The sequence below is a fragment of the Eurypyga helias genome, unplaced genomic scaffold (genome assembly GCF_000690775.1).
Source record: "Eurypyga helias isolate BGI_N326 unplaced genomic scaffold, ASM69077v1 scaffold37329, whole genome shotgun sequence".
Lineage (NCBI taxonomy): Eukaryota > Metazoa > Chordata > Aves > Eurypygiformes > Eurypygidae > Eurypyga > Eurypyga helias.
In genome coordinates, this window is record NW_010274580.1 from 1 (window position 1) to 22,822 (window position 22,822).

The following is a 22,822-nucleotide window of genomic DNA, read 5'->3' on the forward strand; positions in this document are numbered from 1 at the left end:
GGAGCCGGCAGGCGTCTGCACCCCTTGGTGTCCCCTCTGCATTGGGGGCCTGCCGGATGTCCCCCTGCCCACCACACGTCCCCCTGGGGTCTGGGAGCGTGACGCTAGATGGCACCGCGAGGAAGGGAAAGGCACCGCCATCGCCTTACCGAGCGACCAAGAAGAGGACGCAGCTGACAGCCAGGTAGGCGAGCAGCATGAAGAGCCACACGCCGGGGGAAAAGGGATCCAGGAACGAGAAGTAGCCAGGTTTGCGACCCTGGAAGGGAAACCAGAAGGCGTTTGACCTGCTTGTATTTCTATAAATTACGCAGTCGGAAAGCAACAAACACACCTGCCCTGATGCCGGCAACAACGGGAGCAACAGAAGGGAAATAAGGTAAACGGGGCTTTGCAAATGCCTTGGAGGGGAAACAGGTGACAGTAAAGGCAGCAAATGACCGAGTCCTGCAGCATCTCCCTGCTGGGATTCCTCTCCTAAGACTATTCTCCTCCCCACGTCAACCTCTTCCCTTGGAAAGGCATAGAAAGAGGTGTTTTGATAGAAAACTCGAGACAATCACAGTGCCTTGCACTCGTCGCGGCGGGGTGTGCTGCCCCCCTCGCCTGCGGGGTTGCCAAGGGGGGAGTCCCCACCCGGGGCCCTTGTCCACCCCAGAAGCTTGCACATCACACTCGCTGGGCAGGAGGGGCCCCCCTGGGAGAGCACGCCTGGGCTCCGAGGTGGGTGGGATGCTTTGCACGAAGCCGAGTGGGGAGAAAACACTTTTGTGTCGGAAAAAAGGAAGAAGAAAAAAAAAAAAAGAGACATTTGCAATATTTCTGGTTTTCTTTCTTCAGCCTCTGAATGTTTCTTCCCTACAAAACTCAGTAAAATTATTACTTTTATCTCAGGGAACACGATATTTTTATCTCCAGGATGTGTCAGAATTTCCTGTTTTTCCTCAGCAAACCACCTTTCCTTGCAAAGTAAGGCCCCACTGCTAGAAAAAGCAGGTTGATCTCCTCTCAAAAGCACCTTAAATTTTCACAAGGACGCTGCCACCGCTGAAATCTTGTCAAATGTAGCCAAGTTTGTGCAAAGGGAGGATTCATTTCTAGGGAGAAGGTTCTCAAAAGCTGAACCCCTCACGTTTTGGCGAGCGTAGTTCTCCCACCAGCTCTGTACATGAAGCTCCCCTGCAACATAAACTGCTCCAGGGTGGGAAGAGCAGCCACTAACTTCCCCCCCACCTCCCCAGCACACTCACACTGCTGTGGGAGGATGGAGGGAGTGGTGAAAATAGAGCACAAGCCACAGGAGCGAGGAAGTGCTCGTTTGTGCAATTTTCAACATCCCCATGGAGCAGAAAGGGTTTTGTTTCAGCACGGTGTGCCCCTGACACACCTCTGCCGCAGCGCTGGGGCACTGCTCATCTACAACAGGCATCTCCCTTCCTCACCGACTCCTCTGAAAGGCTCCCAGCGAAAGCACAAACTCCCAGCACAGGGCTGAAGGGCTGCATTGACCCTGCGGGAACGTGAGTCCTTTGCTCACAAGAGTCTGTATCTTCTGCCCCAAGCCACAAAATCAGTCCTGGCACCACAAAGCCTCAAGCTCTAGTTTCCCCAAGCACCTGTACCGGGATGCTGCCCATGAGTCAGAGCGCCTGCGGAGGCTTTTAGTGTAAAGTCAGAGTGGAAACAGCCTTTTCTCACATCTCAGCCAGGCTGTCAGCGTAGTTCTTACTGGCACCTTGCTCTGTGGTGTGCTGAAAATGTCCATCACTGTTGGCTCAACGCAGCTCACTCCAGCAGCCGTTTCCCAGCACTTGCAGCACGGCAGCTGCTCCGCTGTAGGTTTTTTCGTTTTACACAGAAGCTGCTACCAGGGATCATCTTTGACACACAGAGGCCTCATTTTTCCCTAGTCCGCTGGTTTACCCTGCGCATCTGTGACACCACATAAACTAATAATAGCTGGTAATAAATAACACCTAACCTCAATTGCCACAGCAAACCCAGAGCCATCAAAGACCAGAGTCCTGGTATTTTAGAGCTGTGCTTAACCCAGAGGCAGTGAATAATTTTCTGTTTTCACAAAAGTCCCCAGGAAACAGAGCTATTTTTTTCCCTTCCCCAGACTTAAGACCAGCATTTTAAGTTCCTTTTCCATTCAAATACACTGTTTTACTACTGAAGTATTCCTAATTTTATGCAAAACCTGAATTATATAAGGTCTTGGTAGTTGTTCTGAAGACTATGTTGTTGCTAGAAAAGACGACAGTTGTAGCACAAAAATCTTCCTCTGCTAAAAATATCTAGGATACTGTGATATCCTCAGGTCCAGTCACCAGCTGGGATCGTAACATCTCAGAAACCTTCTACAGCATGCTCTGCCCTGCATGAAGTAAAGAACCACCACTCCATAACATCCTATCCCTGTATCCCTAAGGACAAGATGAGCTTGGGATCTACATTAGAATTTCTGGAGAGCCTGGCTTATTAAGCCCTTTAACAAATAGATGAGTTAAGAATCTGTGATTCAGACCTTCCTGCACCCGTTTTCAGTTTTCTTTGAAATCACTTCCCAATAAAAGGTTCAGGTTCTCCTGGGTATAATTCCAGAGTCTCTCTTTAAGAGAAGGTCCCCCTTCCACACCAGGGTCATCTTACTGTGCTTGGTATAAGAAAGTGAGGTACAAACAGTGAAAGATACTACGTTCTTATTTTGTCCTTCCCCTTTTTTGGTCCATTGCTGCTGTGTCCTGCTTTTCTTTATATTCTTCCCAGAAACCCAGAGAGACAAATGACTGCTACAGCCAGAATCTGGGCCTTCAGAGCCAGATGACGCTGCTGGAAACTACACCCCCAACATCCCGGAGGACTCACGTTTCCACTAACATCCTTTGCTCGCCTTGCTGGAGCTCGTCGCTAGATCAAGCAGGTGAGAGTCTGCAGGCTCCAAGGTGCACTCCCTCTGCCCTTCTCACTGATCCCACCCAAAGGATCAGGGACTTCTTGATGCCAACAGGAAGCCAAAGGTAAGGACTGATGGAGCTCTTCAGCCACTGCATGGCTTTGTTGGATGTCCCACAGCCCCCTGGTTCCCTTTTCCATCTAGAGCTGAACTGGCTCAGCTGCCTCTCTTCTTCCACAGCTGTTTACACACTCAAGAATGAAATGAGGCAACGGGAACCTGGAAGGTGTGAAGGGCACTATTTGCCCTCACTGGAGCAAACTGGAGCTTCTCGACCAGAAGATTGTTCCGGGCGCTTAATCCCTCCCCGGCATCCCAGAGCTGGCAGGAAACTCCCAGGCACTGGTGGTGCCTCGGCTGGGGCTCCCTCATGAGATGCTCCTATAACAAAGTTCCTTTCTGTAATTAAGGCCTTGATGCCTTCTCTGTGTTTCTGGGGCAGTTTGTCAATAAATTACGCTCATTAAGGAAACTGCGTTGGAAGCTTGGCAATGACTCTCTCCTGTGACTTACAGTAGTAGTTCTGGTTCTTTTCAGATACAGTCATTTTCAGGCTGCTGCTACATATTCTTTTCATTCACAGTTGTGGGTAAGAATCAAGATATTTTATTCCCACAGAGGGCACAAACTCTCTCTTATCTGTCTGTTTTGAAGATGGGAATGACAATATCTGGAGACTGTCAGATATTTTTAGCCAGTCCCAATACAGCTTTGTTAATTGGAAGAGCTATGTTTCCTGGAATAGAAATGTTCAAAATGTCCAATAATTGATGAAGGCCTCCTGCAAATCCTCAGACAGAAGCAGGAGAGATTCATTTACGCTCCTCAGTTGTTCTTGGAAAGTCTTCATTTTCAGCCAAAGAGAATAAGTTTTCTGGTGAGTGAAGAGCCTGAACTTGCAGGACATCCAGGAAGAGGAGGAGGAGCAGTGCTGTATGGCATGGTCCTGGATGTGTCTGTGTTCAGGTCTCTAAGGCACCATAAAACTCCTCACCTGCCCTGGACACACAGACAGAGTCTGAAGGGACCCCTGTTCATCTTGCAGAAACGGTAAGCCATACCTATGTAATTTCTCATGGACATTTGTCACTAATAATGCAGGCAAAAGAACTCTCTTCTCTCTCTGTAAGTCAGAAAGAAAGTAAGAAAACTCAGCCTGGAAAGGCCGAAACATTGATGCGTGCTAGGTGTAACTGCAGGGCATTTGGTCTCATCAAAACAAAGCGTGTATATGCTAGGATGACCACAACGGATCCAGATGCAGATCCAGATCCCTTCTCCTCCAGGGTCGATAAGCAAAACCCAAGCACAGGCTGCTGTGAATCCTGAGCCTAATCTGGGGTCACCAGATGGTCCACAACCAACAGGCCAGTGCATAGCACAGTCCTGGGCATGCCTGTGGCCAGCGATTGCCCCCATCCCTGCTTCAGCGAGCAGGAGGCTTGCTGGCAGAGCAGCACGGGTTGTCAGAGGGATGCTCAGCTCCTCTCAGCTCCTCTGCCTCGGCTGGCAAGCCTCCTCTGGCTGGAATGAAGGAGCTATTCATTCAGCCCATCCCATTTCGTGTCTCCCGCAGCAATCAAGTAGAAACACTTTAAGCCTCAGTTTACTTGGCCTGAACTCAGCTATTCTAGTGTACTCACCAAATTTGCATTTTCTCATATTAAGGTAGAGCACAGTAAGGACTTTCAGGGCTGATGAGCCAGAACCATGTGCTAGCTAGTCCCTCGTTCCCTGCCATTGAGCAAAAGCACGTGTATGCTACAACTAAACCTGACTTTCAACATCCCTTTGTGTGGAAATGGCACCGGGCACCTGATTTCAGCCCTCTGCCAAGCAGAGTGACTGCTCAGGACTTGTCATCTATCTCCTGCCTTTCACGGGTCCCACCAGCTGGTCAGAAAAGGAACATAATAAAACAAAGCAAGCCTTTTCTCTTAGCAGCCTGCAAGTCAGAAAGCCTATTAGAGTTCCCGTGTCAGAAATCCATACTTGATTATATCACAATAAGTGAAATTGAGAAAAATGACAGCCCCATTTAAAGCTGCCATACTTGGTTATGTGTGATAAGAGACAAGCACTGTGGTGGCTGGGCTGGCGGGGTGGGAAGGAGAAAGGGGGAGAAACCATTTGCCACTGGAGTTATATGGAAATTAAAAGAAAATGTCATCACACTGGGAGGAGACCAGGGCATGGAGGCAACTCCTCAGCAAGAGACTTATTTGTGGTTCTTTATTAGGCTACGACTAATCTGCGCCGTGATTAACATACGTCAGCTGCAATTTTTGACATTGCAGAGATGTTTGGTGGGGAAGGGAGAGGAGGGGGGTAGGAGCAGATGGGGCTGTGGGGCTGCCTTCCACTGCTCTGTAAACTACGTCCTTAAAGGAAAAGCAGAGCAATTAGCTATCTTGTCTTTCCTTGTTAAATAAATATTTACCAGTTTAATAAGTTAATTGCCACACAGCTCTCAGACACTCTCCTCAAGCTAAGCAGGAGAAGTCAGGACAAAGAGTGGCCAAGTGCTGGAGAGGGAAGGAGGGGCTCCACACTTCCCTGCTGGGGAGACCTCCCTGCCCCTGGGGAGGGCATGAGCCCAGGCTGCCCCTGCCATCGCTCCTCATGGCCTCGATAGGGCAAGGCAGGGCTCGCTGCGGGGTGACCTGACCTGGGAGATGCCCTGCTTCTCCCTTGCAAGCCTGCCTGGGTCACTGGGCAGCTCCCCTACTCCACGTCCCCACTGGGTCCTTCGCCGGGCAGCTGAAGACCAAGTCCTGACTGATGGCAGGGGACTATTCGCCAAACACTTTTTAAGGCTGTAATTATTAATCCTGTTCGGTTTGGTAAACGCCTGAAGGGCAGCCTGGAACATGGCTGGGTTGCATTGCTCTGGTACCAGTGTGAGCAGCAGATGGTCCCTGCCCCGAAGAACTTACGCTCTAAGTAGATGTGTCAGACATTGATTTTGAGCCTGCACAGAGGCAGCAGCAAATGCCTTGCACTTATAGAGCAGATCACATGCAAGTACTGCACCAATATTCCTGTATTTCCTCTGGAGGGAGCGATATCAGCCTCATGCTGTTCAGGGAATGAAGCCTCGTTAAGGGACTTAGTGGAGGTTATGGTGTAAATCGGTGGCAGACCATGCATGGTACTCAATCCCCAAACCTTAAAAATGCATATGAGAAAGCAAGAAACTCGATCATAATCCCAGCCAAGAGATGCTGGCAGAAACACCTCCTGGATGCACAGGGCAGCTGGTAGTGTGAAAAAGCACATGTAGCAAGGAAGAGACATTTACATTTGATTTCCGGGAGTTTGCAGAGTCTGACCCTTTTTGATCAGTTAAGTCACTGATCCTAAAGTCTGCACGTACCCGAGGAAACAGAATTTTAACTAGATTTTAATTACTTGTTTGTTCTTGGCAGGAGCCACTCAGCACAGAGAGATGTCTGCGCAAGTTTGTTTATGTTCATACCAAACACTGCATCCTTAACAGCCTTCTGAATGGAGAAGGGGGGCTGGGAGAGGCAGCTTTAATTGTTTTATCCTTTTGGCTGTTAATGTTGAGCTGATGGAAAACCAAGACTGTAAGGCACTGCACAGAGCACGTTTCCAGACTGGCAATAACGTGACATCCTGTTGCACAGGACCTGGCTGCCAGAGCTCGCCTCCTGCGACACCAGGGAACCGGGGGCTCTGCCTGGCCCATATGGGCGTAGCTGAGGGAAATCTGTCCTCTTCTGCGCTTCGGGAAGAAGCTAGAACAATGGAAAACGGGGATGCAAAAGAAGCTATGAGAATTCAGGACAAGTGTTGTCTAAGCAAAGGCAGGACACAAGGCCACATATGTGCCTGCACGTGTGCCTCCCCTGGGCACGCACATTCACAGCTGCTCCGCTCCAAGCGAAACAGCCACCACGTAATGCCCGACCCGCCTTTGCCGCTGGAGCTGCGGAAGATTTCGGAATGACAACCAGAGCCAGCTGCTGAACAACAGCGTGCCCCCTTCTCGCCCCTCCCTGGCCAGCGCAGACGCACGGGGTGCCGAGAGCACGCGTGCAAGGCAGGGAGCACCTGCCCGAAGCACCCTGAGAGTAAGGAGCCTCCCTTGGGCTGCAGGGCCCGTGGATCTTTAGGGTGAACAACCGAGAGGAGGCGAATGAGAAGGTCTAAGAGCAGAGAAACACAGCCCATGCAGGGCAAGGGGGGAATCGAATCCACCAAGGCAGAAAGACGGAGAAAAGAAGGAAATAAAGGTTGAGCACATTTGCGTTTAAATAAGAAACCAAAATATTTTTATGAGTCATTCATTTTTCTTTTGTAACTAGGCACGTTTGCATGCAAATAATGGAGGGACATAAACGGTATAAAATAAGTCTCTTACCATATGAACTCGGTAGAGAATGCTAATTCCCAAAGTCATGAACGGCTTAGAGAAATCAATCACTTTCTCCCGCTCCGCAGTAATCGTCAGCCCCGCCACGGCCAGATCAGCTTTCTGGAGAGAAAGGAGAGCAGAGAAGGTCAGGACCTGAGCCCGGGAAGGGTGCAGGGCAGGGAAAGCAGCAGAACCATGCCCAAGGCCACACGACACCCCTTCCTGGAGGACAGATGTCCCATCTTTCTGGGAGAGGGTGCATTTGCCGTGGGGCAAAACCCAGGCTCTGTGGAAACCGGGGGAGTTTTGCTGGTGAAGTCCACAAGCTCAGGCTGTGCTCCCACATCCCTCTCCCCAGGTGGGTTTCATGTAAGCCCTGCTCAAACACACTCCAATGACCCACCTTGTGCTCTGGATCACTCTCTGCATTCTTCCTTTCCTCACCTGGGCATTTTCTACACTTAGAGGTTGGAAAAGGACAAGGCTCCCAGTGGGAGACCTAGATGCCAGGAGCTGTAGGCAGCCCCTGCCCCCAAGCACTCACAGCCTCATTACCCTTTCTATTCACTGAACCCTTTAATCCTGGAAAAACAGGAGCCACTGAGACAATAAATACTGTGCAACCTCCTCTCCCAAAGCCCCTGTTGAACACAAGCTGTCCCTCTCCAGACAAGACTGTTAACTTGCAAGCACCACAGTTAGGAAAGCGTAACAAAGCAGCATCATTACCCCCGTGCCCGGAATCATGAGGTTTACAAACCTGCCAACCCCAGAATTCCAAAACTGCAGATCAGCCTCCAAAAAATTCAGAGGACTGGCATAAAAATTTCCAGATTGACTTGCAAAGCAAATGAGATTAGGGGGGAAAAAAATAAAAAGAATTTCACCCAATGTTAATACCCTTGTAATATAGATAAGGGATTTGAATTTTAAATATTATTTTTATTACTATAGCTCTTTTAATGTCTGTAATTGCTTTCTGTAAAAATGAAACCTCCTCCATTCCCTTATACATTTGTTTGCCTGCTTTGCAGGATGATGATTATGCAAGTGGAAAAAAAGAAGGAGGGGGAAAGAAAAGCTATTTGCACTTGTTCTCCCTGAGTTTCATAAGGTCTGTGCAAAAGCCAAGGCACTATCAGGCCCGAAGACCCAGTAAACTCTGCAGCTCACCTCCCTGGGTCCATGCACCAGTTGTAAATCCAACACACAAAGGCAAATATGTAGGTGCATCGCTCTCCCCATGCTCCCTGACCCCGCTGCTCTGGCACCGTTTTCCTTAAGGGAAAGGACCGATCACCTCCTGGCAGAGCTTTACCAGAGGGTCTGCCCCCCACTCTGCCTCCACCACTCGCCCACTTCCAGGCAGGCAGGGAGGAAGGGGCAGCGACAGACTGGCGTTGCAGGAGGGACGAGCAGCACTGCTGGAGCCTGCAGGACGAAGGGAAGGGAGAAGAAAGGCAAGGTGAGCCGCAAGCCTGCCCAGGAAGGGGGTCACGGGCAAGGTGAGGCTTCACGGTCCGTGCAGGACTGTTTTATTGGTCAAGCCCAGTGCCAGATTTCTGCAATTGTTTCTAAGCAGCTATTACAGATTCCTAGGAGGTTCAGGCTGGAATGAATTATGAGGTAGGGAGAATTTCTGCCTAGGCAGACATTTACCCACGGGGTTTTTTAAAGGCACCGATAATCACAATGTGGTGTGTGAGCAGTTGAGCTCTATGTAAACACCAGCAGATTACTAAGATGGGATCAGTTTCTCTGTGGAACACGGCATGTGAGGAAATTTATCCACAAGGAAAGCCTAAAGCTTCCTAAACCTCTTTTGTCTATACTTAAAAGGGGTTGCAGGTACTATTGTCCTGGGGAGAGCTCTCCCAGCAAAGCCCCTCGTGAAGATACAGCTTATTCTAACAACGGATTTCTTTTCCCCGTTCTCCAAGCCGAATACAATTCTTCCAGCAAAATCTTGGACTAAACAGACAGTAAATATGCCGCATCAAAGGTGCTTTATGCGAAAGCCCTGAGGACGTTTCCATTCCCACCCAGGGGCTGATATAAAGGCACTGCTGAAGGGAGCAGCACGGCCTCCAGCTTTACCCAGCTAAGTCACCATCGCTCGCCTGCCCCCACCCCTCAGGGCTGGGATGTGGATGCTGTCAGGGAACCTTGTGCAGGTGAGGTATTCCCCCAGCTACTGTCCTTTGGGGCCCCTTCCAGATCATGTAGGCAGCAAAATCTTAAAAGCTGCTCTTTCCTATGCAAAATATAATGCAAAACCATCCCCCTCTCTTTGCCTACAGAACAGAAACTCAGTGCAGCAGAGCTGCCTTCCCCAGGCACATGGGTTTTGTGCCCAGGTCCCTTCTCTCGTCTCCAGAAAGTCCTGCTATTCCATTAGAGTTGATTTCCTTCCACTCATTCCCTACCTGGTCAACTTTTGTCCTTTCAGGACTTTTGCCAGCATCAGAACTACGGTAGCTCACATCCACCTTCTCCTGTGCCAGAGCTCCCTGCAGCAGAGACTCTGCTCCTCGCGGCTTCAGCTGGGGCTGTGCTCTGCCAAAGACTCTCTCTGCAGGCTCAGAAGTCATGCAAGTTAAGAGCTGATCTCTGACAGCAATAAACTTTGATCAGGGAATGGCATGCAATGCATCCTCTGCCTGAATATCATCCATTTCATACTTTCAACTTTGCTTCCTGATGTTCACAAAACTTACAGTGATTCACTGAGGTCAGCGACTCTTAGTTATGGAAGAGCTCTGCAAACCGGAGTGCTCTCCAGCCCTCCTCACCTGAGCACGGGTAGGAGATGGCATTTTATACACTAAGCAATGCATTGGGGGAAGGAATGGATTTTGCTTTCTGCTCCTGCACTCTGTCCACAACTGGGCCCTGGGGAAAGGGAAAACAGGAGGCAAAGGATAGGGGGGAGAGGGGGCAAACACTGCTTGATTTTCATCCTTCCAGCACAGTTGCAGCTATAAATGACAGCGTGAAATAAGCTTAGAAAAAGACCCAGAGCATTTTGGGAGTAGAGACAGAGGCTTCTTTAACAAAACACTGCTTAAACAAGGCCAAACTCTCGCTAGGCGAGAGGAAGCCCAGGAGGGCTGGTGTCCGAGATAAAAGCATGAGCTGCCACCACCATACCTGGCATTACCCGTGGGATCTGCCTGCGTTAGCAGACAGGCTTGCGCTGCCACTGGGAAGGATGTTAAATATGGGGGCTGAGCCGGGCTCCTGAAGAGGAACAACAATTAAGCAGCCTTAAGAAGCAAATTGCAGGGACTGCCAGTCCGGAGGAGGCAGCCGCCTCCTCGCTGCGGATGCTGACAAGGCTCATCTCGATGCTAATGGTGATGAATGGGGCCTGACGTCAGCCCTCAGCCCGCGTAGAGGATCCCGCCAAAGGCTCCCCGCAGCACCGGGGACCTGCTGGGAGACCGGCCCTGCAGCGATCCACAACCTCCTGTCACGCTACGGAAACATCACATAGCAAGAAAGTCCAAGTGGCAGGAGGCTTTGGGCTGTCTCTGCGTCAAACACATGGAAACAAGCCAGAAGGACAGCTCTGGGAGCACGAGGCTGGGACTTCTTCCAGGAGCAGGAGTCCCTGACTTGAACAGCACCTTGGATGCTACGTCCCCTGGGGTGCCCAGGAGACCATCATTCTCACTCTGCGCACAGAGCCAAGGTCAGGGAAAGCTATTTCTGACACTGTCCCCATGCTTAGAGGGCCTTCTAGAAAGCCAAAATCAGTGTTCAGTCTCCAGGACCCACCTGACCCCCAGTTATCACCCCCAGTGCAGACCGGTCAGGACCAGCACCGCTGCTGGAGATGCTTGCCTCCCTGGAAACGCGTGCGGATGCGGTACCGAGCACACAACTGGAGGTGAACCTGCCTCGTGCAGGGGTCGGGCTGAATGATCTCCAGAGGTCCTCTGCTACTGTGTGCAGCTCTGGAAACCAGCAGCAGCCACTGCACGGCAGTTTGCCTGCAGCCCACTCACCTGGGCAGCGGCTCCCCCACTGCCGCGGCAATGACAGAGCAGTCTCTCTGTATCTGCAGATCTGTCCCACGGCACGACGGGCCCGGCTCAGCCGCCAGATCAATGTACTGATTGCTTCTGCTCCAGCTGCCCATCTGATCTGACAGGAGCTATTTCGGGTTGTGCAGCTCCTCCTGATGGAGCGAGCGGCAGCCAGGTTGTGCGCTCAGATGCATATTCTTGCATTTAAAAGCAGGGCCAGATGAGGGTCACTCAAACCCAGTGTTTGGGGTTTTTTTTAAGGATGTGCCATATGAAAAGTGACAGCCTGAAAACCCTGGGGGCTGCAGCCCTCCATTTAAGCCACAGTCAGGGATGGAATGACCAGCAATCAGTGCAGATGTCAGCCTCGAGTCTGCCTTCACCCATCTTTCTTCACCTGGACTATCTCTGGGGGTGGGAGGAAAAAATGTCTGTGCCGGGTGTTCACCGTGCCCATGGCAAAAGCCAGTCAAGGTGAAGCACCAGGAACGGGGACCCTAGGCCCGCAGGGGACAGCAGCAAGACCTAACCGGCTCACACCACACCCCCCACCCCGCGTGTGATTTTGGCAAAATCAGCGGCACGATGCAAACCTCTCTGCCCTCACCCTCGTTGTGTTTGCTCAACAACCCACACCTCCTCGCGTCCCCACTCCCCCACCCCCATGTCACACTTGCCAGCGTGATAGCGTGCGAACAGACTCCCCCTCCCTCCCTTCACCCACGCACAGCTTTTCTGCCTGAAGACCAACACCCACTGCCGAGCGGAGCGCAGGACTCTGCCAATTTTGAAATATCTCCTTCTTCCTTTCCCCTTCCTGCCATTTGCCATCTTTGGAGCAGTTGAAGGGAGAGGGCCTCTGACTGTAAAGCACCACCTGGTCAACCAAGAAGGAAGCTGGAAAAACCATCACCCCAAAGCTGCAAGTGTGCTCCTGCGGGGCCGCTTTGTCCTTCCCATCCTCAGACCCTGCCACAGGCGAGGGGGATGGGTCCTCCGCGGAGAGGACCGGTACCCAGCCAGCCTGGGTACTGATCCTGGCTGCATCAAAGGGAGGTTTCTGGGATGTCTTTTAGCAAGATGGCAGCATCAGATTCCGGCCAACAAAGCTTCCTGGCAAAACCAAACCACTCCATCTCCTGTTAGCTCAGCCCTATTCTCCGGGGCACTCCCGAGATGGGTAAATTCAGGAACTGTTGCTGATGGATCTCTCAGACACAAGCCTATCTCCTCAGGGAGGAGCAAGGGAGCCGAGTGCCAAGGGCTTCCTAGGAGCCGATGTGCAGGCACTGAGCACAGCCACCACGGCACTACGCTACCAAGACAGCAAATGCAGGCGTGGCGGAACAAGAAGCCTGTCACGTTGCTGTGAAAATACATCCGTTGGCTTGTATCGGACCAGTGAATGCATTTCAGCTCGAGGATGCACTGGAAAGGGAGAGAAAGGGAAGACCAGACAACCATCAGGGACTGAGCCAGAGACTGTACTGCAGCGGCAAGGAGCAAGACATAATTCTTCCAGTCCTATTGTCCCCTAAGGCTCTGATGCCAAAACCTAGGAGATGGGAAGATTTGCTGTTCCCCCTTGTTTGCTTGTTATGGATAGCACACGTGCACGGTGTCAGCCAAACTGCTGGAGACTGCAGTGCTCTGTGCTAGACCGGCAAGGCTGTCGGGGAAATCTGCCTGGCCAGAGAGCAACTTCACTCCTTGCCCACTCAGGGATGAGCAGGGTGTTCAGCCTTCCCACCCTGCAGGCACAGAGGGACCAATTAGCTCGGCGTTTTCTGAGTGTGTGACATCTTTCACTAAGGAATGGGCTTGAGTCCTTCCAAGTGATTTCTCCCAAGCCAAATCTCCATTGGCTGATGGCAAAGTTTACAGGTTTCCCAATCTGACGACGAGTCAGACTGCTGACCTAGACACAGGAGTCTCCACAGCTCTTCCACTAATCCTCCAAGCCATCCCAGTCCCCTTTTTCCTTAGCTCTTAATTAGTTTTGTGAGCAGGTCGATAAGATATGTACTGGTGAATTTGGGTCAACAACAAATTTATGTTTATACAGCATCCTTCTCAATCATATCATAGTGGACAATTAGCTCTAACAGAATTTTCAGCACTTAAGAATGAATCAATAGCTGGTTAATTTAGAAGCAATAAAATGAAACACTTTTCCCATATAGCCTATAGTTGCTCTGAGGAGATTAAGTGCCACAAGGGGACTACAAAGACCAAAAAAAAAAAAAAACTGGAAAGGTATTGCATGGAGCTGGATAATTTTCTGACCTTCTGGTCCTGCACACTAAGTGCATGTGAGGCAAACCTGACTTTCTGACAGCTGATCAGGGTCAAGGAGAAATCACCTTCCTACAATAATACAGCACTGCACAAAGAGACAAGTGCAGAGCTTTTGTTTTGGATAGAATTTTGGAAGTTTTGGCCCATATGACAGGTTTGTGTCCCAACTGATGCCCTCTCTGTGCTCAAGGCTGTAGAGAGAGAAGTGCCCAAGGGATAAATCCACTTGAAAGAGGAACACGTGTGCCCAGCACAGGATCTGCTGGCTCTTCTGCTTTGAGTGGTCCTGAATGCCCAGCACAGGCTCTTCTGCTTTGAGTGGTCCTGAAGTGGGAGAGGGGACGAACAAGAGGCTGGAACCGAGGAAAAACAAACCTCCTTGACTGCTGACTGTCAAGAAGGAGGAGACCCCTTGGGCTCTGAGATGACCTCAGAAACAACGTCCCAGGCAGCCCTGAATAAACACAACAGCAAGCACACGGTCAGCTCTGCCCTGGCTGACCCAATCCAAAGTGCCAGTCCCAGGAACTGGTCAAAAACTCCCTGAAACCATTATGAAGACTCTAAAGGGCCTAGAAAGAACAAAGCAGAGAAAGCTTTTTCTCTTCTCCAGCCTCACACAGGCTTTGCCAGCTCTGCCCTGCTAAAGCACAAGTAAAAATCCTCCTAAATAAGGCTCGAGCTGCAGAAGAAACAAATGGTTTCTATGCGAAGATGAACTTAAAACACTTATCACTACATAAAAACAACACTCCAGAAGCTCTCATTTAATGGAGAGGCACTGCCAAGGTTAGTAGGCCAAAAATTTGATGGCTGTTGCCTTCCTTTGTTTGCACAGATCACACGCTGCTCTCTGCGCCTTCCTTCTTGCCTCCCGAAAGAAACGCTGTGGAACGGTAATTGTGTGTGTGTGTATATATATACAGAGAGAGATATGTATAAAAACTATGCCAATAGCCCAGAGCATTTGCAAACAACAGTACAGAAGGCTCTTTAGAAGCAGCAGGCGGAGGTGGGATCTCAGCTGGCGTTGAGAGCTGTTGCTCTGCTGGGGAAGGGCGACCCAGGAGACAGGGTGCTAGCTCTGGAGGGATCTCCAGTCCACACCACATCCTGTCCCTGACCCTCAGCAAGACCTAGAGTTGTCCCCCTGACTTTACACACTCAGCTGAAGCTCCTAAGGTAGGACAAGTGTCAGCCAGGTTGCCTTTGCCCTCCAGGGAAGAAGACGACAGATGCCGGTGGGCATCTTCTAGAGATGGTCGCTCGTCTCCCGCAGATGGGAGGAAATCTGCGGCAGGAGCCCTGGAGCCACAGGCCCTCACTCCTCCAATATGCAGGAGGACGCACCGCTGTTGTGAGGATAACGATGGGGTGTCTCTGGGGTTCCTCTTACACAGTGGTGAGGATTATCATAAATACACCTCACTGCGGATTTCCCACCAGCTGAGAAACTGTCACTGGGTTCTCAGAGGTAATAACAAGGCGGGGCAGAAATTGGTGAGCGAGGAAGTATTGGTTTAAATAACATCAGTCTTAATGTTAGCTTTGGCTAAGCCTATTTTGCTAAGAATCTCAGAGCCTTTCATGAACTGTATTTAAGCTTCAGGATCCCTGGGGAAGGACTAACTTCTGCCGCGGAGGAAAACAAAGAGCAGGGAGTGGGGTGCAGGCTGACTGAGTGCACACGTAGGCACAAGTGTTGTCAAACCCAGCAAACGCGTTCAGCTTTCCATCGAGCTGCTCTGCAGCAACACTGCAAGGCAGAGCCACGTAAAGACCTCGAACAACGCACTTGAAGCGAACCAAAAATGTTCCTCTCCAAAAACAATACTTAAAGTCAAGGAGCTGAAATGAATCTGCCAAAACTTCTCTGGGGAGACATGTGATTCTCATTTTCTTCCCTCCCAAAGAGTGTGGTTTTCATTAATTTTCCCACTGGGTAAAAAAGTAATCCCATTCTGTATCCCTCCCCAGGGTCCCCAGAGTCCAGGACTCCCTTCCAACGAAGCGAGCAGCCCTGAGAACACTCAGGGGCCCTGACTCCCGCTCGGACTACTTTGCACTCTGGCACATGAACACAATGAATACATTTGCTGTTGGGAGAACACATTAAATGGAGATTCTCTGGTCAAAGTCTCACAAACGGACTAAAAACCCCCATTCATCCTTATCATCTTGGAGCACTTAATAAAGCACCAGGGTTTTTCATTGCCAAGTCCCACTAGAGCACGGTTAAAAAGAGCAGCTAATTCACTTACCCGAGCAATCAGCTCCCCGACCATCCCTGTCCATGTGCCGTTTGCCTCAGGGACTCCGTACACACCATCGCCAACGAGGTGGATCTTATAGTTGAAGCGCAGGATCTCTGCCAGCTCCTTCAGCATGTCCACGCAGAAGCCCTCGTAGCGGTCATTGCCTTCCAGCTCCTGATGGTTCCACTTCAGCATTAAGTAAGGGTTTTCCTGCATTGAAACTGGGCAGCTGTCATTCCCATCTTAGCCGAGGCATCCCACCAGCACGGCACTGAGCACGGGGCAGAGAGGGCAGTGGGCTCCCTGGCAGCACCAGCATGGCAGAGGCTCTGATAAGGCCAACTTCCCGCCCTGATACATCCCTCTAAACCAGGGTATAAGGGACACGGAAAGCTGGTTTGGTCACTTGGAAGCCCAAAGTGGCGTAAAGCTAGCCGAGCTGTTTCTACACCGGTATTCACCGGACTCTGCTGCGTCAGGGATGTGCTGGAGTTGCAGCAGATAAATCCCAGTTTAGGACATGAAGCAGAGCTAAGGGATCATGCTTTGGGGGCTGTTTCCCCCTAGAATATGCCCAGACCCTGCTCCAAGATATGGCAAGACATAGAGATCCCAGCCTCTCCTGGCATATAGCCACTTCTCCAGTGTGTCCCCCTTTTCAACAAACTTGGTGGGACATGAGGAAATAGTGCCCAGAGCTCTTCAGGATTTTGAGTGTCTTTTAGGAAGGAGCAGAGACAGTGCAAAAAATCATGGGACCGGCAGCACCTGGAAGGGGAATTTCTTGAATAAGGACAGTGATGCCTGTAGATGTGAAATCCTGGTTCATAAAAGTTGTACCCATCTTGGCCAATTTCAGTAATTTTATGGGTAGAAGGGACAACGGTCCCTTCCAACTTACCAGCTGTACACAAAACAAGAACATCATTCAGAGATGAATGTAAAATGGCAACTTATCCCCATCCCAGCCCTCTCCCCAGCTGCTTCTGAACTCATCAAATATCATTTCCATATGAAACATCAACTTGAGTTTAATTACACTGTCATGAATTGTCCTCAGTGCAGTAATTAGAGATTTGATGGTCTGTTCTTTATGAAATCAGTGTGTGATGCTGCATGCTGGGGGCCAAGGGGGGCAAGAAGAGGGAATAATATTCTAGCTGATTGACACCCCTAAGCGTTGGGCTGGCAAAGAGCTAATGTGAACTGTAGGTGACCCCCTCACTTACCAGGATGGTGGTGACAATGAGTGTGGTGTTGAACAGACTGTCTGATATGTTGGAGGAGAAGATCCTATTGTCCATGCTGAGTCCTTCAGAAACATGCCAGTGGCCGATCTGGAGAGATAAACAGCACAATAAGGGAATTTACAGGGCAAATTACTCCACGCACCTGCCATATGGCTCCGGTGACTGACAACCATCAAGCTGGCCCTGGAAGAGGTGTTTATGAACGCTCCATTACCTTTACAATGAACCCGCCCCAACGGGACAGCAGAGAGATTAACCCACTGGTGCTCGGCCCCGACACACCTCCACCTATGTGACAATGTCAAAGCCCCATCCCTGCTCACAGTGGGCACTGCCTTCCCACACATCCCCCCTGCAGCTGTGCCAAAGCCCTGCACCAGGAGAGAACCCCGAGGCTCGTGGCAGCCGAGCAGCCTTCCGCTTCGTCCCTAGATGCCACCGGGGCGAGTCCATCTTACTCAGCATCTCCTACGCAGCCAAATCTGCAGGCTTGTCCCTCCCAGTGCAGTGTGGCTGGGGGGCGCTCCCCAACCCCACCCCCACACACGGCGAGGGGGTGGTCATCGCTCTCCACCTGGTGCATTTTGGTTGTCCCCTTCAGCTCCTCAGTTCCCTGGAGGCCAGCTCCTAAAGGGGACAGGGCACAGAGGCGCTTCACGGGAGGCTGCCAGAGAGCCTTAGCCGGCTTTTGGCTTGGCTGCACCATCCCGCAATGAGACTCAACCACCAGCACGCACTGACGGGTCAGCGCTGCACCTGGGCTCCATGACACTGAGCTCTTCCCACAGGCTCCACGTGTTACAGGCGGTGGAAGAAATTCAGGAAGTGCTGAAAGCCCAGAAATGGGGAGACAAGATTCCTGTCTCCAACTCCTGTCCTGCTTTATGCTGTCTCTGTAACTTTAAATAAAGGTTTCACCTGCCTGGAAGCAAGCAAATCCTCCTGCTGTCCTCCTGTAAGCGTCACTGTTGTTAGTTAAAGGCTGGTATAGGCCACTGTGAGCTCCTGGGAGGGAAAAGCCACTTCAGAGGGAGTATCAGAGCATCACAGCTTCCCTTGCAATCAGCAGTGCAGCAGCACTGACGTGGGGCAGACGCCTTCCAGCCCTGACCTGCAGCTCCACCTTGGCAGCAGGTGGTGAAATGAGCCACGGTCTCAGCAGTGCTGTGCCGTGACTCATCTCTATCTGATAGCAGATATGGATTCCAGCTACTATGATTAAGTACCTCCGAACCCTTTGATTCAAGCTCATCACACCCAACAGCTCCACGGACAGCCTAATTCACCCATTCAAGCATCAGTGTCGCTGCAGCAAACCAAATTCTCAGCGCCGGTGGAGGGGACCAGCTCCCCAGCGCTTGGGAGGACATGGTGACTCAGCTGTGACGTAATGCATCCAGCCCCTGCCTTCAGCCAGGGGGAGGAATATTCAACAAAAAACTAATTTTAACTTCAAGAGCCTAATCTCCTTCCTTCGGTGCTCTGGGCAGGGAGATCAGCACCTCCAGCGGCTCATGCACAGCATGCAAATTATGCTCTGTCTCTAATGCTCCTAAAAGCCTCTTGTTTTTTCTCATGGATAGACCAACGGCCAGCTCCCTCCAATACCCCTTCTCTCTCCTTTTTCTCCTGCAAAGCCACTCTGTCGCCGTAAGGTCCCAGCCCTCTGCATGCTGGATTGCTGGCCACAGCCTAAGTCCTCTGACACCACGGAAGCGAGCTGCTGCTACCCTAAGAGGCAGTGGGTGACCCCAACATGCAGGGGTGTCCTCATGGTTCCTCCATAGCCACGGTGCAAGAGGAAAACCGTTCCCAGTCCCCTCACGCTGACACGAGCCGCCTTGGGCACTGCTGGTCTAAGACAGGTTATCCTTTCGCTGTGCCACAGTTGTCAGGGTGGTGGGAACAAATCAATTTCTCTTCCGTCAAAGAGTGATCTTATTATGTGCCAAGAGGTGGGTGGAAGGCGATGCAGAGCTACGGGCCAGGCTCCGTCACAGGAATGAATGGGAGGCACGCTGATTTACACCACCCCAGGATGGACTCCATGCACTGAGTTGCTTTTCTTGGCAGTGCTTTGCCTCTGGCATGACTGATGGCTCCAGGATTTTGGAGTCACTTCCCAGCTCGTGCATCTGAGCCAAACACAACCTGAAAGTGCAGCCATGCTGCTACGCTGCCGGCAGACCGAATTGCTCTGAGCATTAAAGGAAAGGGCCAAGTCCTTGCTTCACCTGGCTGTCGGTGCTAATCCAGCCCAAGCGACTGACAAGCCGTTACAGAAGTGGCCATCTGCGAGGAGTCCCAAATCCAGGCTTCTCATCACTAGCCACGAGGAGCAACGGGAAGTGCAAAGAGGACAGCTTACACTTGACAGCCATGTGCCTGCTGTCCTCCCTGGCTGAAGCCGAGGCACCAGGATGCAGCAGCACAGGCAGAGCCAGCGAGTCCCCGGGGGGGCTTGTTTACTCTGCAGATAACACAGCAGATCATTCCTCTGAGCTGTCAGCCCAGCCTCTTCCCCAACAACCTCTGCTAAAAGCACCTGTCACGGCAAGGACCTCGGAATGCACTGGAAGCATTAACTCTTGGAGGCTCCCCACCAACAGGAAGAGCACTGGGGGCTTGTTACCTTCACCTGACAGATGGGGAGATGGAGGCACAGCGATGCTGTGTCGGAGCAGGCTGGGAGCAGATCTTGGGCGTCCTGTTCTCTTGACAGCTTGTTGTGGCTTAACTACCATCCGGCTCGTAGGATCACAGTGACACTGTGCAGGGCTCAGCTCTGGGAACGACAGTCCCAAATTGGGAGATTTACCATGTACTTCATGGACAGGGAGTCCTTGAAGCACAGCTTTAACTGGCCTGTGCAGGGTCTGCACTGGTGTGAGGGGATGGATTTATCCCGGCTGTATTCCTCCGCTCTGCACAAAGGTGCTTGCCTCCCGCTGTGATTGCTAAACAACAGACCCTCTGCAGCAATTGCCTCTCTGAGCGAGTGATCAGTCATAAACATTGCCTAATTTTTTTTCTCCCAGATTTCACAACCAGAGATTAGTGACAGATTAACTTTAATTTTAACAGCCCTCGCTGTTCTCAAATTTGTCCCTCCCTGCTGGCATACTGAGACTAATTGACTGCCTCCTCCTCTGACAGCGCAGTGGGTTTGACCTTGCTTTTAACACAGCACCGAAGCCAAATGCTCCCATGTGCTGGGGTACTTCCAGCCCATCCTGGCTCCTTCCAGCTCACCACTGTCCCCCTCACAGTACGATAAAGCCACTAATTGACTTAACGCTGTTTGCTGTTTCTGCAGTGTAATGTGTCAGAAGATGTCCGGGATCATCAGATCTCTCTCCCTCTCTCCTTTAAGATGGATGTCAAGGTGATTTTAATCACCTCTACCTATGTATAAAGAGCCTCTGAAAAACAGAAAACATATTCACCTACAAAACGTGTTAGAAAGCAATCAAATGCTCTGCGTGGACATGGGTAAGATGATCCTGTTGTTAAGGTTCTGGACTAGGACTTAAGAGTTTTCAGGACTCGGGATTTTTAGTAATGGATATGATTGGTCTATATAAATACACCAGGTGGAGGAGGTCCATAGCAGAGAGGTAGAACAGCTTTTGAAGCTAAAATGATAGCGTTGGCACAAAAATAAATAGATACAAACCAGCCAGAAATAAACAGCCTGAAAATAAGAAGAGGGTTTCTAATGATCGGCGGGGCCAAAGTGATGGCACACCTTTCCCAGAAAAGCAGTGAGGGCAACACAACCACCTGGTTGCTCCTCTGGTCAGACGCAGCCACGTTAATGAGGCCTGGGCTTTCAAGGTCCTTGCGGCGCGAGATGACAAAATACCTCTCAAGCTAATGATTTTAATGAAGTCTTCTGCTCAGTGCCCCGCAGGCCTGAATGGCTGCTCATGGCAGGGAGAGATGACATAGCAACACCTCTCCATAAGCTTCAGAGGCACCCCAGGTACCTACCACCCCCGGTCCCCAGCTAAAAATTAAGGTAAACCCCACCCTGAATATGAGTATCTTAAAACAGGCTGCCGCCGCAAGGAATCCAGACACCTTCTGGGTTCTGATTAGCAAGCACTGTCCTACAGACTGCATTCATCACCTCCCCTTCCTCTGTGTCCCCAGGAAAAGAAAGGAGCGCAAAAGCTACCATCTCTCATCAAGTCTGCTTTTGGAGAGCCTTGTTGGCACCAAGGGGAAAGAGACTGCCAGGTGGAGATACAACTAAGCGGGTACTTGGTGCATGGTGCCTTCATTGCCCCAAAGGGGAGGGAATTGTTGTGGATGCCCCATCCCTGGATGTCTTCAAGGCCAGGCTGGATGAGGCTTGGAGCAACCTGGTCTAGTGGAAGGTGTCCCTGCCCATGGCAGGGGGGTTGGAACTAGATGATCTTTAAGGTCCCTTCCAACCCAAACCATTCTATGATTCTATGATTCTATGAATTTGGGCATCTTGGGGAGGAAGGGAAAAAACCAAAGCAATGAAAGAAATCCATCAGAGGACACTGCACAGGTCTGCTGTGTGGTTGGCACTCCTGAAGGACCCTACCGCAAGACTGATGCCAGCAAGGCAAGCAGGCAAAAGCTTCCTCCACAGAAGTTAGCATGGGCCACAGAGCCGACTATAACAACCTGTACAACCATGAGACATGCACAACCCACCCGAGGCCATGCAGCAGTGGTGGCACGCACCGAGTTCGCCGGGTCCTGGGAGGCAAAAGACATCCAGCTCTTGGCAGGATGTGTCCCTGAACTCGTGTGGGCTAACAGCTAAGGAGGAACAAGTCCCATCGAGACTGATTAGCCTCTTCTAAGTTAAAAAGGTTTGATGTGGCAGGGATTGCGGAGGGTCTCAGAGCTATCGACTGGTAACTCATCTGTATCTCATCAACATACCAATTAGACACCCCTGTTACTTCCACTGCTCTGTGTCAGGACACCAGCAGAGTCGTCTTTAGCTAAACGGCAACTAATCACCCACACCTCGGACGAGGCGAGCGCACGGGGTCACAGGCAGAGCTGGGAACAGCGTGCCCATGGCAGGGCTCCAGCCCCAACAGCAGCTTCCCCTGCCTCTCCTCTGCACACTTGCCTTCCCTGGGGCCATATAAATCACAGCCCCTCTCCATCCCCTTCTCCTGTTAAGCTGCCAAACCTTAGCTCTTGCTTTACTGCAACTCACTACGCTGACACTGGAGGGGTGTGCTGCAATGTTTTATAAAGGGGCAAAGAAAGGGAAAAAATAAAAAGATGACATTTACAAACTCAGTCCTTGTCAGATCTATGGATCACTAACACATTAATGAGTCTGTGCTTTATCGCGCATCCTATGAACAGGGAGCAGCTCTCATATGGCTGGGGAAAAATTTCCACTAGTTAAGCTAAATCAGGAAAAGACACGTTTGGTGCGTTACATAAATGTATTAAAAATTGGATGTCAAAAAGCCCTGTCTCTCCTTGCCCAAAAGCAACAGCACGTTAGAAAATCTAAGTGTCTCTAATTTGTTTGCTGGCTGGATCAGCTTCAAAATTCGGTGAATTCTCTATCAAAGCTGATGAGCTGGAAGTCCCAGTGGCTTCGATAGATGGAAAGAAGAGGGGGGCGGGGGGGCAGAGAG

At 50.9% G+C, this 22,822-nt stretch overlaps 1 protein-coding gene across 1 annotated transcript in view; it reads right to left on the reverse strand.

The window, feature by feature from the left end:
• Nucleotides 1–149: 149 nt before the first annotated feature.
• Nucleotides 150–22,822, reverse strand: part of LOC104515755 (glutamate receptor ionotropic, kainate 4-like) — a gene marked incomplete at both ends in the record, with an annotated part of 32,112 nt that continues 9,439 nt past the window's right edge. The window contains 4 exons of the mRNA XM_010159855.1: nt 150–259; nt 7,347–7,460; nt 15,931–16,134; nt 17,154–17,261. Coding sequence (XP_010158157.1) covers nt 150–259; nt 7,347–7,460; nt 15,931–16,134; nt 17,154–17,261 — 536 coding nt within the window. The remainder of the gene's footprint in view (nt 260–7,346; nt 7,461–15,930; nt 16,135–17,153; nt 17,262–22,822) is intronic.